The sequence below is a fragment of the Callorhinchus milii genome, unplaced genomic scaffold (genome assembly GCF_018977255.1).
Source record: "Callorhinchus milii isolate IMCB2004 unplaced genomic scaffold, IMCB_Cmil_1.0 Scaffold1, whole genome shotgun sequence".
Lineage (NCBI taxonomy): Eukaryota > Metazoa > Chordata > Chondrichthyes > Chimaeriformes > Callorhinchidae > Callorhinchus > Callorhinchus milii.
In genome coordinates, this window is record NW_024704742.1 from 77414195 (window position 1) to 77428793 (window position 14599).

The window sequence follows — 14599 nt, forward strand, 5'->3', positions numbered from 1 at the left end:
ATAACTATGAGCATATTTGGAAACCTGTCCATAGAAACGTATTTAGTTTTTTAAAAAATGTTCATATTAAATGACCTCATAGACAAAAGTCACACTGGCTTCTTGGTAAACAAATTGCAATACCTAATTCATCAGGTGTTCTGAGAGTTATAGCTCACGTCCCAGCTGGCAGTGAATAAAGGTAAGTAGTGAAAGTTGTTTCAACTAAGCAGAGGTCTCGGAATAGCTTTATTGAAGTTAAATTACTTGGTTCCGACACAGACCAACCAAAAGTGTTACTTGAGTATCGAGTGCCTCGTGATGAGTCTATATATTTGTTAACCTCTCTTCTCATACAATGGCACTTAGTCTGTTTGAAGGATTGCCAAGCCTCTATAACTGCTCTTTTTTATGGTGGGATTTTTATGTGCCTTGCTAACTTTGTTTAATGGACTTTAGTGTACTCGGACTCCCCAGTATCAGGTTACTACTGATTGCTTCGAGATGAAGCCAATTTCTAAGGACTGTGGTTATCTGCTTTAAACAATATTAAATCCCAGTTTTCATTACAACAAGCATTTCACCAACTCTTTCCCCTCCCCCGACCGTCTGTCTCAGACAATCCAACACCCCGATGCAAGCAACCTGTGGCAAATTGTGTTTTTCAATTCCAGTTAGAGTTAGATTAGTTTTACTGAAAATTTGTAAAATTTTATCAGTTAATTCTCTTCAACAAAAAATACTCCCCTCCTGAATAGTTTCAAACACCGACTGACAAACGGGAACAAAAGAACGGCTGCTCCATTAACTATCTGTCTGCGCACCATCATGTCAGAGTATTCCCGAACACTATCCTCTTTGTGTTCAAAAAAATTCGGGTTAGACCATGAAGGGTTAAGTCCTATGGCCCTTAGCTAGTAATTTTACAGTCTGCTTTTAATTACACAAAGCTGCCAGCAACGCATGCCTGAGTGTTTCTGAGAAGCTGGAACTTCGCCCATGCTTCAGCAAGGCACCAATCTTGCCCTTCTGCTTCCAAGTTCAAAATGTGCATATGCCATCAATGCAAAGACTGGGAAAAGAGACATCTTTTTACAAGCTAGACAATATGTCGGATCTTCTAAAAGCTGATCCCGGAATTAAAAATTCTTTTGAGGCATTGATACTTTAAAGCCTGCAGGAAATCAATAGTAGACAATTAAATGTTCCTAAATAGTACAGGAGAGAAATTGTTGGCATTTCAGGGTGTGTATTTCGATATCTGTCATAGCCTTGGTTTCCTTGGCCATTGTTCTGTGCTGCAAATAAAATAGCTACGCAAAGGTTACACATTCATTCGCCGTTTTTGGCAATTTTCCGTTGCTTTAACAAATTTATATTGTAATCTCAAGGAAATGGTCTAAAAATTGCACATTTGAGGTGATATTTCAAACCAGAACCAAAAGATTTTTTTTCAAAAAAAAGAAATGTTAGCTGGGCTCTCTGCGATTCCTGTCCCAAATCCCTTCACCTTTCACTTTCTCTCCCTATCTTCCCAACCCTCTGTGTGTTTGGCCAACATTCTCAAACACAGCGCTGTCTTTTTTCCTCTCTCTCCTCCCCGCCCTCCCCCCACCCCCAACCTCGGTGATCCACATCATCATTGGAAAGTGCTTCAAGATGTTAACCAATTTTAAAAAATTCTCAAACTGCAAGTTGTTAGTAACAAACTCTCGCTGTGCTGAATAAACAGCAACATGGCATGTTGAGCGCAATATAAAAAGCATGGTGTTTTTAGGGTTAATGGGTTTATTTAGTATTCGGTGGCCAATAAAGCCAGCTATGAATCTTCACAGATTTGTTAATGTTCCCCTGACTGCTACACACCTGTAGAGGCTTTGCTGGTGCACTTTGTACCTCTAATTGTGGTGTGTTTGCTGTGGTCATGGAGAATTTTAACCATTTTGGCAAAAACAGTTTGGTTTATCACTTCAGTTTAGAATGACCGAGTGTTGGAGAGGATTTATTTTGATGTGCTCAGTTGGCTGCTGCATTTCGGCCACAATATACACAGTTCATCCACTTTACAGTATATTGTGTGAAGCGCCCACAAATATACAGTCAATTCACTTTATTCAAATATACAGTCAATTCATATTGGGTGAAACGCTTTGAGACTTCTAGAAGACATGAAAAGGACTATATCAAATGCAACGGTTATATTATAAGCGCTTTGAGACGACGTGATAAGGTCCTATCAAATCCAAGGATTATTATTACTATTATTATTATTTATTTTGTGTGGGTAAAATTATAGAAATGTGAGTAATATGAGGACCCAAATTTGAATTTGAATTCTCTTCCTTCTGGGACCTCCCTGAATGAAAATTGCAATGTTCCACAACATAAACCTAAGCAGTAGTACATGGGGATCCGTCAGTTGAACATCTGCCTGGATGTCTGTGATAAGAACACAAGCCCTGAAAGGGGCTTTTACGTTTTAGTTTCTAAGCTGTGACTGACAAATGTGCTGACTTGAAAAAGCAGAATTCGAATTGACTCGCTTTGCTTCATCAATGGCTTTTGGATATGCAGTGTGCTCAGGCCACTCCGTTACACTATTTGCTTTTATATCCATGGTCGACGCAGATATAAAGACAGAGGTGAAATTTGATGTCCATGTGATATTTATTCAATTCCCGGCAGGGCGAAACCTTGGGCAAGTTTCCTTACTCCACACGCCTAATAATAATCCCTCCAAAACCAAAACAATAATAAATTGGTCATTTTCAATCTACGACTGTTTGTGGGACATTGCTGTGTGCAATTGGCTGCCGCGTTCGCCCACAAATATACAGTCAATTCACTTTACAGTGTGTTCTGTGAAGCGCTTTGGGACGTCCTCCTGATGTGAAAAGCGCTATATCAAATGCAAGGATTATTATTATTATTATTATTGCATTGAATGGGCCAGAAATGAGACTTCTTACTTCCCAATCTTTCTCCCATCCACCCCCTCTTCCAGGAAGCCAGGTCTACGGTTTTCGACTTTTGATGGACTTTGGCTGCCAGTTAGCGGAATTCTGCTTAACCAATGCCATCGTGCTTGGCATCACCTTGAGAATTTTTCTCTCCCTTTCCTTCTTTTGAAGACTTGCCTGAATGAAAGCTCAAAGTTCTCTGGGCTTTTACTAAACAAAATATCCAACAAGAGAAGTATGTCTTTAACCAGCAGCTCACAATCCACAAACCCTGCTTTGTGGAATTTAAGAATAGCGGAATTAGAGAGAGGAATCTGCCTCCAGCCCATTCAATGCGATAACTATTACATGGACCATTCCTGTTCCTCCATCTATGCACAGAAGACACCTGAAATATTCAAGAAAGGATCCTGATGGTGTTCTTGAAGGAATTCATGGTGGTACTTTCATTTTAGACTTATAAAATTTCTTTGATGACCTTTAGTGAAAAGCTAACACATATGGAGCAGGTTCTAAATCAATTTGCGCTGTTCTCATCAGCCATGTGAATCATAGTGTCATTTTGTGCAATATAAATTGTGAATAAAAGTCTGTGTGTGTGTATGTGTGATTTATTAACATTGAGATTTCTTGTGAGACACAAAACATGAATACCTTACACAGCATCTGCAAAAAGTAGGCTTGTGACTTGGATGCATTTTCGATAATTGCTAACAATTTTGCCAACAGTTAATCTGTTGTCAGTAGATGTATGTAATCCTGTGTAGGTTTCAAAATAGAGGTGCACAATCAAGGAGATCTGTCATTTTCACCTACAAATATACAGTCACTACACTTCACAGAAAACTGTGAAATGCTTTGAGATATTTTGACATGACAACATGCTTTAGCAAATACAAGGAATATCATTATTGTCATATGATGACTGCTAGAAACAGCAATCTCTTTGGTATGGCTTTATAATAGGCTTTTCTGCTCGGGAGACTTATGAAAAAGATTGTTATTGAATAGTGATCAGTGTCTGATAGACTACATACTCGGGAAGCCACCTGAATAGGTGGATTGCAGATCAGGGCACCAAAGGGTCAGCTTGGTTAACAAGCAGCAGAAAAAGCATTCAATGACATTGACAATGGGCCGGAAACAAAAGCCTGCACAATTGGGATTTCCAGTTTTCCATTGTAGGTGGACTTTTTTTTTATTTGGGCCGATTTTCATCTGAGAAAAGGCCTGAAAACTCAGAAAGTCAGAAAACAACGCCAGCTTAAAAGTAGCCATTGGCAGGGCTTGGACATTGGAATTTTTTCACGTTTTTATTATATCACAAGGACACCACCTCACTGGCACAAAACTGGAAAACAACTGCTTGTGGCTTCAAAGCCTGTATTCCACTCTGAAGGGTCTATAGCACAGCAGCATTCCCCCTCCTTCCACCCCAACTCACGCACTGCCATGAGCTTGACTTCCCAGCTTCTTTCCAATTCATTTGCATTCATTTACAGGGTAGGATGTGTGCAGCATCCCTTATGCAAAATACAGATCCATAATTATCCTGTCAGCTCAAACTTTGCTTTTCCACGTTCCACCTGGTTTAAGACCATTACCCCTGTCCATGAGTCCTCTCGTCCAGGACCCCTCCCCTGAGTCCATGCTACATGTGGTTCGAATGTCAGGTTTATCCAGCACTCTCAGCTTGTTATCGACTGTGTTCCTTAGCTGGCCCTCTATGAAGTAGTCCTTGAGTGATGAAGGAACACATCCCCTCTCCACTTGGCAGACTAAGAGTAGCAAAGGCATGTTAGTGATGCTTGAAGTGAAGTGTAATAGGATTGGGGTTTGAACTAAGTATGTTAGTCCAACAATCTAGCACTGTAAAGTTAATGTGCTTTGTTCCCCCCATTTTGATTATTTACAAAATGAATCCTCCTACTTATTGAACTGAATGGATTTCAAGATCAAGATCATATAAATGATGAAGAATAAGAGACCCGGCAGATGGTTGATTGATTTTGGACTCTTTCTCTTCCAGCGTACCTAGAGGACAGCTTCGTAAAATCAGGAGTCTTCAGCATTGGAGAGCTAATGCGAGTGTCGAGAAGTAAGTGATATCTCCGGTTGGTTTCATCCCAGAAAGACATTCATTCATACTTATACGTAATCTCTTCTTGGAATTGCCAGGCATAAACTAGTTCAAGTAATAGAGATTGGCATTTTACGTCCTGGAACTTAACTGGCTATAAATTATCACAGACTGTTCAACCTGCAGCTTGGACTAGAAACCTCTTACTGTGTCAATAGTTTGGGGAGAAAAGTAACTGGTGTGATCTAATGACTACTGTGTTGGCATAGCATTCATTTTGGTGCATCTTTACTGCTTGTAAACACTCCACCTTGATTGATTTCAAAGATTTTGCTAAAGAAAGTGTGAAATGACTATGTGATGACATCTGGAGCTCCTGTAAACACCAGGATATACTGTAGAGGTTACGGGCACGCTATATACAGTACATACAAGTATACATCTGTCAGTTTGGAAGGCCCATCTGCTGAGTGACTTCATGTAGTTCGAAAGCAAGCTGTTGTAAATAGCTTTGCTTTGCAGTTCAAGAATGCGTTGACTTTGGAAAGAAAGCCATGACCTCCACATTCAGTATAAGGGGATTCAGGACAAAACTAGACTATCAACTCGGGTATTAATGAATAACCCTATTGCAGATAATGATTGCAAAAACAAAAAACATGATGCTATACCCTAGTGTTCAATGTAGCTGCATTGGAAGCTCCCTTTATCCCCTACAATTTTGACGACTATTAGTTTTACCGTGGTGTAAAAGTATGGTACAGTAAAAATATTGATCGTCAAATTGTGGGAAAAAAGAGAGCTAGGTTGTTGAACTCTCAATTAAGAAACTGAGATCAAATCCCAATCCCTTCATGTAAACATCTCAAAGTTCGTTTGAGCCCCGGTGTTGAAGGTAAAGTGAAATTTTTCCATGTCAGTCGCCATACAATGATAACTCACACATGTCAGACCTGAGGGCAGTGATATTAGGAAGCTTTCGCCTAACAATTAACAGCTGGTGCAGAGCTTTCCAAACCGAATCTAGAGGTGGTGCCAAGATGGCAGAACTAATCCTATTGCGTAAAATGGACAGAATATCGTGCTACTGAGTGTGGCTGCCAGATGTTGAAATGGTTACAAATCAACAAGCATGTTGATTTTCACGTTCCTCACCCCATCCCCCACCCATTCTCCTTGAAAATTCTGTGAATGGTTCCCATGTATTTTGGAATAACATTCGTATGTTAAATACACCCTTTGGATTCATGGATATTTGTGGCCATTAATTGAGCAGGGTTCAAGTGCACAAAAATTCCAAATGTTTGATTGCAAGGGCCTTATCAGCACGTGTGATCTATCATGAGCAACATTCGCACCAGAGCAACTGAACAGCTCTGGAGAAAGTGCAGCCTGTGTGGAAGTCCAGCAGTTAACACATGCAGATTCCTGATTACTGAGCAAATGCTTAGAGATGCAAAACTGAAAACTAATCCTCCTGTTTTCTGCGGATTCGAGTATCCAACTTGTACTTTATTAGCTTGTTACGGTCCTCACTTCACATTCCAGCCAGATTCAAAGCTCAGGTGACTGATACTCCAAGTAAACCAGCAATCTGAGATACTTAACGCACTTCATCAGTTTTGACTCCCGGCTTGTGTTGAGTCAGCTGATCTGAGTCAGGTTGGTGGTACATTATCTCAGTATTCCTAAGAGGAAAAAAACAGGATCCAAGCCCTGATTGCTGTCTGGGGATCCATGCTGGAAAATGCTTACACCACCCCCCCCACACCCGCCCCCTTCCTTCCCTCATTGTTTTAGGCTGATGTGTGAAGAATGTGGGCGCATCACCAAATGCTGCCCAATGCTAGACCATTGTAAATCATGGTCTTCAGAAGGGGAGAAACTTTTAACTTACAAATCCCGCCAAAAGACCTTCTCCATTGATCGTGCTTACGGTCACCTCCCCTCTCCCTCTGGCTCAGGGTCAGACTCTGCCACTGTCAAGTGCTCCGGGACTCTACCCCGCATGAAGGGCGCTATATAAATGCAAGTTTTTTTGTAACTGCAAGACTGCTGTAGGTCTGTTGAAAGCCCTGTGGAACAACCTGTTCTATATATTTTCAGCTCGTACGCTGTGACGATTGAAAAAATATTAATGCTACAAAGTAAAGCTACTTAGACATCAGAGCTTTATTGCTCTGATGTTAACTCTGAATATTAAAAACATATTTTTGTTATAAAAGCTATGCCTGTTCTTCCTATCCTGTCTTCCTCTATTTTCTCTTTCTTTTGCGATTATTGTTATTAATTGTTTTCCACCCATTCCATCTCTATCCTACCTACTCTATCCATTTGGGAACTCTTTTCAAACTCTTAAAGAATTTCATTTTACTTTTCTTGCTTTTTCAAACACTGCAATCCCACCCTCTATTTCAAGATGGGAGCTGCATTCATTATGAATGTATTTTTGTTGACTGAAATTTGACTTTTAAGGTCACAGGTTCTGAAAATTGATCTGATCACATCATAGATATGACCAAGTCGATCCTTGGTACAAGTATTGTTCTGCAATAAAACCGGAACGTTTATGCCTCCAGTTATTCTTGTCAGAAAGCCACAGCAACATGACGGCACTTGGATACGTGTGCAAGTGTCGCACCCAAGAGTTAACATTTCCTGAAATGCAATGTTTACAAAGTGATTTTAACAAATATCCCACAGTACAGTATACATTGAGGTGCCTGGCATTTCACCTAGTCATAGACCATTTAGTCGTAAAAAAGTTCATTTTCGATTTCAAAACCAGTTTTCCGTAGTCATTAAAAAAAATCTGGCTTTTGAAGTAAGAATGAATTTAAGAATTTTTAATCATACAGGCTAAGACTATGTGGAATTTGGAAACCTCTTTGTGACCTACGGAAGAGTATTCTGAAATAATTTATTGCATGAACCAAATGTTATCGATCTATGGATTCATAAAAGTTTTATTTTCTTCTTTTTCAGTGCCTATAACCCAAGGAAGTGGAGTCAGTTACAATCTTGGAGAAATTCAAAGTCAGCCATTCTACCATGACATTAACTCTGGGCTTCAGAGATCATTGTCCTCTCCACCGGGCAGGTACAAGCTTTAATATCCACCATTTAGATCACTGTGCTTCAAGCGTTATCATTATTGCGTTAAACCAAACACCATGACATTTACAACAGTGAGGAGAATAACAACACTCGTAAACAACACATTTGGCAAAAGTTAAATCCCCAAATCTATCTGGTTGTTCATTAAAGGAGGACAGTTTAAAGTGGAATACTGTCAATATGAAGAACTGTCAATATAATAATGACAAATTTTATCCATAGTGATAGACTTGATTTGGTGCTATTTTGGGTCTCTCATTGCACCAGCTAGACATTGTGGTCTAACAACTGGCAGCGGTTTTTTGCCTATGACTTTACCACAGGGCAAACCAGAATTACTCGTGGTTGTTCATCCTGCTTTCCACCATTTCATTGCGTTTTGTGAGCTTCTGGAAATCGGCAGCTCCAGTCACACAGACTGACTGACAGACTGGGATCAATGCAGTTCTTATAATCCTTACATTAGCACTTTCATGTCAGGAGGATGTCTCAAAGTGCTTCACAGGATATTCTGTAAAATGGAATGACTGTGTGTTTTGAAAAGGCTTCCCTCTTCATTTCTAGTATTTTGCACATACGAATATTGCAGATTAGACTGCAATGTGTATCTTACATCAATTAAAGATCCTGGAATGTAAAGCCATAGGAATACTGAAACTGTTTCTAGATGTTTACCAGATGAAAATAAAAAGGGGCAATTGCACTGCCCCTCGCAATAATGTAGACATTGAGAGTTGATAGATTTGTGTCTTATTTACTTATTCTATGGTAAATAGATGATTAACTCACACCCTAACCTGTACTTCAGAGCCGTGTAAACCTCTTGTTGAAATACAGTTGCCAATGGTTTGAATATCGCTGCTATTGACTGTGTGGAAACCAGAAGTTTACCCCAGAATGAAGTGAAAACTCACAATGGATCCTAACTAAAGCTGGAGCAGATTGGGTCAAGGGTTGTATCAAGGCAAACAGATTGAAGCTGAGTGGCTGCACTGAAATGTGTCGTCACCTTTCAGCTCACCAGACAATGGGATAGAATAAAATGTAATGGAAGATGATAGAATGTAGTACAACATAATGGAGAACCGACTGTCATTATCTTACACGCTAGATAAGAGCTTTTTTCATGACTCAGTTGGGTCCTTTTATGACTTTATTCAAGGGCTATTATCTTATTGGGAAATAATATTGTGGTTATGATTTGGTACTTTATTTCTTAAAAGTCCTGATCTTGGAGAGACGGAGAGTGAAATTATTTTTAAAGTCTTGTTTAATTTAATTTCAAACCTTAATCTGAATTTTATGTTTGACAGCAAACGGCCTAAGGCTATCTCTATCGATGACAGCATAGATACCAGTCCCACAGGAGAGTTTTACCCTTCTCCCAGCTCACCTACCAGTGTCAGCCGGACATGGCATGAAAGAGATCAAGGTTAGTTGTTGGAATCAATGTAACATATTGTTTTAATCATTGGACCATTTCAGTATGAAACTGAGATGGGATTGGTGCCCTCCGGTTTAGTCTGTGTGCAGTTTTAGGCTATCCCTCAACGTTTGTACAACACATGAGCTATATCCATCCAAGACCGAACCGTGCACAAGGGGAGAAGGCTATGGCAGGTATTCTGGAAGGTTGAGCTCAAATGGACCAAGGCAGAAGCTAGACTTTCACATGAGGGAGAAGGGAATAGAAGGGTATGGGAGGGAGTAAGCTTAACTGTAAGCTCTGTGGGTGTGACTCTCCCCACCCCCCTTGCCTCTTGTCACCCCATTCGGTCTCAATGTTTGGACCCCAAGCCGCCTTGCTGTGCAGTGGAGCGGAGTGCTCATGGATTGGAGTGCTGGTCAGCTGGATAATGATAACCATCGCTGCTTTGGGAAGTTAGGACGGTACACCGCTAACTCCACTCCATTTCACCAGCCAGCCAGCTGAGGCCGACCTTGACCCAAATGACCTTGATGCAATTGGACGTTGTGGGGAGCAGGAGGTCCGTCCTTACTTATCGGCAGGATAGGATTTTCAGTAATGTGTTGACAAACGCATCACAGTCCCAAATTTGACCACTATATTTTTACTGTGCAGTTGGAAAGATGAAAAGAGCATTGTTGTCAAAGTTTCTTGGTAAGACTGAAATACTTTTTGCTGGAAGGAAAGTGGAATTTCATCACAATGTCCTCTGACTTGTATTCTACTGTTTCATATCTAACTCATTGAAGAATCAGACACCAATGTACTTCCTGTGTCTTCCAGTACAATTGCTTGCGAAGAACAGTTAGATTGAGGGAACATTTTCGCATTATGTGGTTGGTCCTATTTTAAGAACTGTAGTGTATGGTTACATTTTTATTAAGCTTCAAGAAAGCTTGACTTTATTGGTGTGTTTGTGTGTGTGTATGCGCATGTATGTGTATTTGGGGTTTGTGTGTTGCATGGCCTATTTGCTGACTAAAATGATTTTTTTTTGAAAAAAAGTCTTTGAATTTCTCCAGCTCTAAATGCATATGTAAAAATAGATTTATCTGTGCTATTGGGTGCATAGCCATTGCAGGTGTGAAGAAGAATGTGCTTGCTTGCCTGGGCTGAGAAGATTATATGTCAATTTAACAGGTGGTTTAGTCATTAAATAATTGACATGACATTAAGCGCTTAAAGGATGATATACAGCTGTAGAAACCAAGGTGGAATGGTTGTTTGATAAAGGCCTTCCTTTTGTTTCTCTTCAAGACTTCCATCTCATTTGGATAACCTAAGGGGTTGAGAGTTTTCAGACTACTTTTAATTTAGAGTCTAATTCGAAGAAATTTCCCAATACTGTGTACAGACTCAAACCAGGATTCCAGTCAGGATTGAGTATTGACTGGGAGAGAGACAGCGATACACAGTCAAAGGGTATTTACATATTGCAAACTCAATCGGAACCGTTAAAAATAATTGAGATAGTAAGGCAGATTTGTAAAATATTTAGTTACTAATCCTTTGATGACGGTTTCCACACCAAAATCTGTGAAATGTTTTATTTTTTGAGCTGAATTCTAAATCGTGCAATTCTGCTTTGTGATTGGCATTTGAGATATACGATTTGATAGTTATCACCGGTTATAAATATCACATTGAATTACCACAGCACACAGTGCATTTTTCCATACAATAATAATTTACTTCAGCTTTTCCGATTTTTAAAATAAAAAGAAACCTGTTTATCTTTGAGAAACTGACACTGAAGTTCTGTGCTGAGAGGGTTAAGTGAGATTGAGTGCAAGGATGAGGGCTGTTTTCCAAGTTTTCACTCCTTATTGCCTTTGGATTACTTTGACCTCTCTGGAGTTTGCTTCACTAAAAGCTGACGGCTAATTAAAACAACCTTAAAGATGAGGAGGGCAGGAGGTTAAGGAGTCATTCAAAAGTTGTTACGGAACATGATAAATAGAGCAACAAAGTGCGCTGGCTTCATCTTTTGACATTTTCTTTTTCTCTCTTACCCCCTCCCCCGAAGATGACTTGCTTTGTTAGAAATGGCTTCAGTCCCATTGTTTTTACTGAACAAGGAAAAAGAAACCCGGGATCAGTTTTAGAGATGCACTTGTACCAATTTAAAAGTATCCGTGTTTATTTTGGAGGGACTCATGTATCGGCAATTAGTCAATGTAGAAAATCTATTGATACATCAATATCTCGTGCTGAGATGAATGATTGGTGGTTGTGATTCAGTACAGCCTAAGGCTGTCATCAATAGCAATGGTTGTATCCAGCTAGACAGAGGGCAGTGAGTCCAGTATGACCTTTTCCACAGCCCTATTTTTGATGTGCTTAAGCAACCTGATCTTCAGATCCAAGGCTCTGCCTGAAGATCCCACTGTTTAAACACATCAAAAATAGCCCTATTGAAATGCTCGCTGTGGGTTTTCTATGCACCACCAAGGTTAGATACCGCTGAACCAGCACATTTGTTTAAGTTCCTGAATGTAAACAGGCAATCCTCACGAAAATGTCCTTTTTAGCAAAACATAGCCTCAACTTACTGACAAAGGTTTATGTGTTAACTAGCAGTGGGACACCCGAGTCAAATAATAGATTCCTAGCCAATTTGTCAAAAAAATATTTGTTTAATACAACACTGTTAAATTATTTCAAATGATTAATGGATACTGTTGGGTAAACAGTACTTGGTCCACATTTAAAAAAATCACTTTGGCACATGGCGCTTCTTGCATAAGCAGCTTTTAAATGCTACGCCAATCTAAAGTATGGCAAACTTGCCAGAGCTGAGTAATATTCCCAACACATTACAAACAAAGAGCTTCATTAATGAGGTTCACAGTTCCTTTTGCCAATTGCACTTTAAGAATAATAATAATAATCCTTGCATTTGATATAGCGCTTTTCACGTCTTCTCGACGTCTCAAAGCGCTTCACAGAATAGACTGTAAAGTGAATTGACCGTATATATTTTGAGGGCGAAACGCGACAGCCAATTGCGCACAGCAGTGTCCCACAAACAGTCGTGGATTGAAAATGACCAATTTATTATTATTTTGTTTTGGAGAGATTATTATTAGGCGTGTGTTGTAAGGAAACTTGCCCAAGGTTTCGCCCAAGTACTTTCCTTCATTTGAACCCAAAACAATGGGGAAACTTGGCAACTGAGAACTACTTTATAGTAAGCTCAGAAGTACAAATGCTGCAAATGTGTTAATAATAATAATCCTTAAATTTGATATGGAGCTTTCCACATTGGGAGGATATCCCGAAGCATTTTAAAGGATATATGTGAAGTGTGATAACTGTGTATTTTGTTAGCAAACACGGATTTCACAAACAGTCATGAAGCAAATTATTAATTTTATCTATGTGATTGGTCAGGTCACTGAAGAAGAAACTCTTTTTGAATAGTGACATGGATCTTTAACACCACCTGATCAAGCAGATGGCCCCTCAGTTGTAATGCCTCATCTGAAGAACCTCCGACAATGCAGTAGACCCCCAGCACTGCATTGGAATTTCAGCCTCGCAGTCTATTAGAGTGATTAGAATGGGAATCATAGAATAATTTGGTTGGTTTTATTCACAATTGCAATGGCCATCACTTTTAACATGCAACGTCATCAGGGATTAGTGACGGTCACACTGAACAATAAATGAATATGGAGTTACTATTATGAGGATGTGTGTGTGTATGTGTGTGTGCGTGGACTTATTTATGTATGTTTGTGTATGAACATCGAGTGTGTGTGAGATTTACAGAAGCAACACTGGACTGTGGTAATAAGTGGTCACCTGAGCAGAAGAGAGGGTTTTCCTTCGAGACCGTGCACACTGCTTGTGGCAGTACTCCTGCATTAATGAAAATACTATATTCATATGTTTTCATATCTCTGTCTACGACTTAGTAGAAATGTCATCTCCTACAATGAAGAAGCCTGAGAAGTCAATGTACAGTGGCCCCACATCTCCTCAAGATTCATCACCACGACTGAGCACTTTCCCACCACATCATCATCCTGGCATCCCAGGACACAGCGGTAATGAACTCATGCTTTTGTTATTGGGTTTTATTGAATTGTAAATTGGAGGCAAACAAATCAGAGAAGAGGTTTTGTGCCACATCTTCTGTGGTACCTTTCGATGCCTAATACATTTCGATCAGCTTGGATTTTTTTTGCTACAAATTGAGTTGGGGGAGATTTTATTTCCAGTAAGGACATCTCCATTGACAGTCTCTAACTCCACCTGTAAAATAAGGTGGCTCAGTGATGCAGCACCCTCACATCATGGGTGCCTAGACCTTGGTGATGGCCAGTCCTCAGAGATTGGCTCTCACAGCTACTTGTGCTTTGAGGTATGCTGGTTGGTTATGATCCATCCGCTTGCCCAGGAGTTTCTAGTTCATCATCGGAGCAAACTTCCTGCTGCTTAAATCAATCCAGGAATGTTGATAACATAACTGAGAAATAGCCAAGTCCAATTAATGGCGTTCCGTAATAAGGAATCTTGTAAGAATTCCTGCCGACTCGTAGAAACACCTACTCCAGAAATTGATGTGTTGGATTGGAGGTCAGTGTGATGTACTGTACTTTCAGTTTCAATTTGCATAAATTTGATTCCTTATTCACAAATACCACAATGGATCCCATATTAGGTGCATGGAATGGGGGTGGTGAGGGAGAATATGAAGAGCAAGAGGGAACAAAGTATACAATATCACTGACTTCACAGCAATTGTAGTAGTTATTTATATAGAAACTGTTTCAGTACCTATTAGATACAAGAAGTTATAATTTGGTCTGCAGAATATATCTAATGTGATTGAGAAAAGAAATATTCTTCCTGCATTCTCTTAAGAGTTTATGGACAGAACAATATTGATGATTACTAACTATGATACTCTACGTTGTAAAATAAAGCAGACAGTGCCTCCAGCGCCTTTTGCTTAGCCTTAGATATGTCCTACGTGTTGTTTTTCTG

The 14599-nt window shown here is 39.7% G+C and overlaps 1 protein-coding gene across 6 annotated transcripts in view; it reads left to right on the forward strand.

Moving 5' to 3' along the window:
* The window catches only part of LOC103177698 (nuclear factor 1 B-type), a 182769-nt gene that overhangs the window by 112384 nt on the left and 55786 nt on the right, over window positions 1-14599 (forward strand). For 4 of the 6 annotated variants that reach the window (XM_042332364.1, XM_042332358.1, XM_007891993.2 and 1 more), the window contains exons 4-7: window positions 4969-5037; window positions 8005-8119; window positions 9450-9568; window positions 13525-13656. In XM_042332364.1, coding sequence (XP_042188298.1) covers window positions 4969-5037; window positions 8005-8119; window positions 9450-9568; window positions 13525-13656 — 435 coding nt within the window. The remainder of the gene's footprint in view (window positions 1-4968; window positions 5038-8004; window positions 8120-9449; window positions 9569-13524; window positions 13657-14599) is intronic. The other 2 variants (XM_007891997.2, XM_042332354.1) reach the window with 1 other exon arrangement.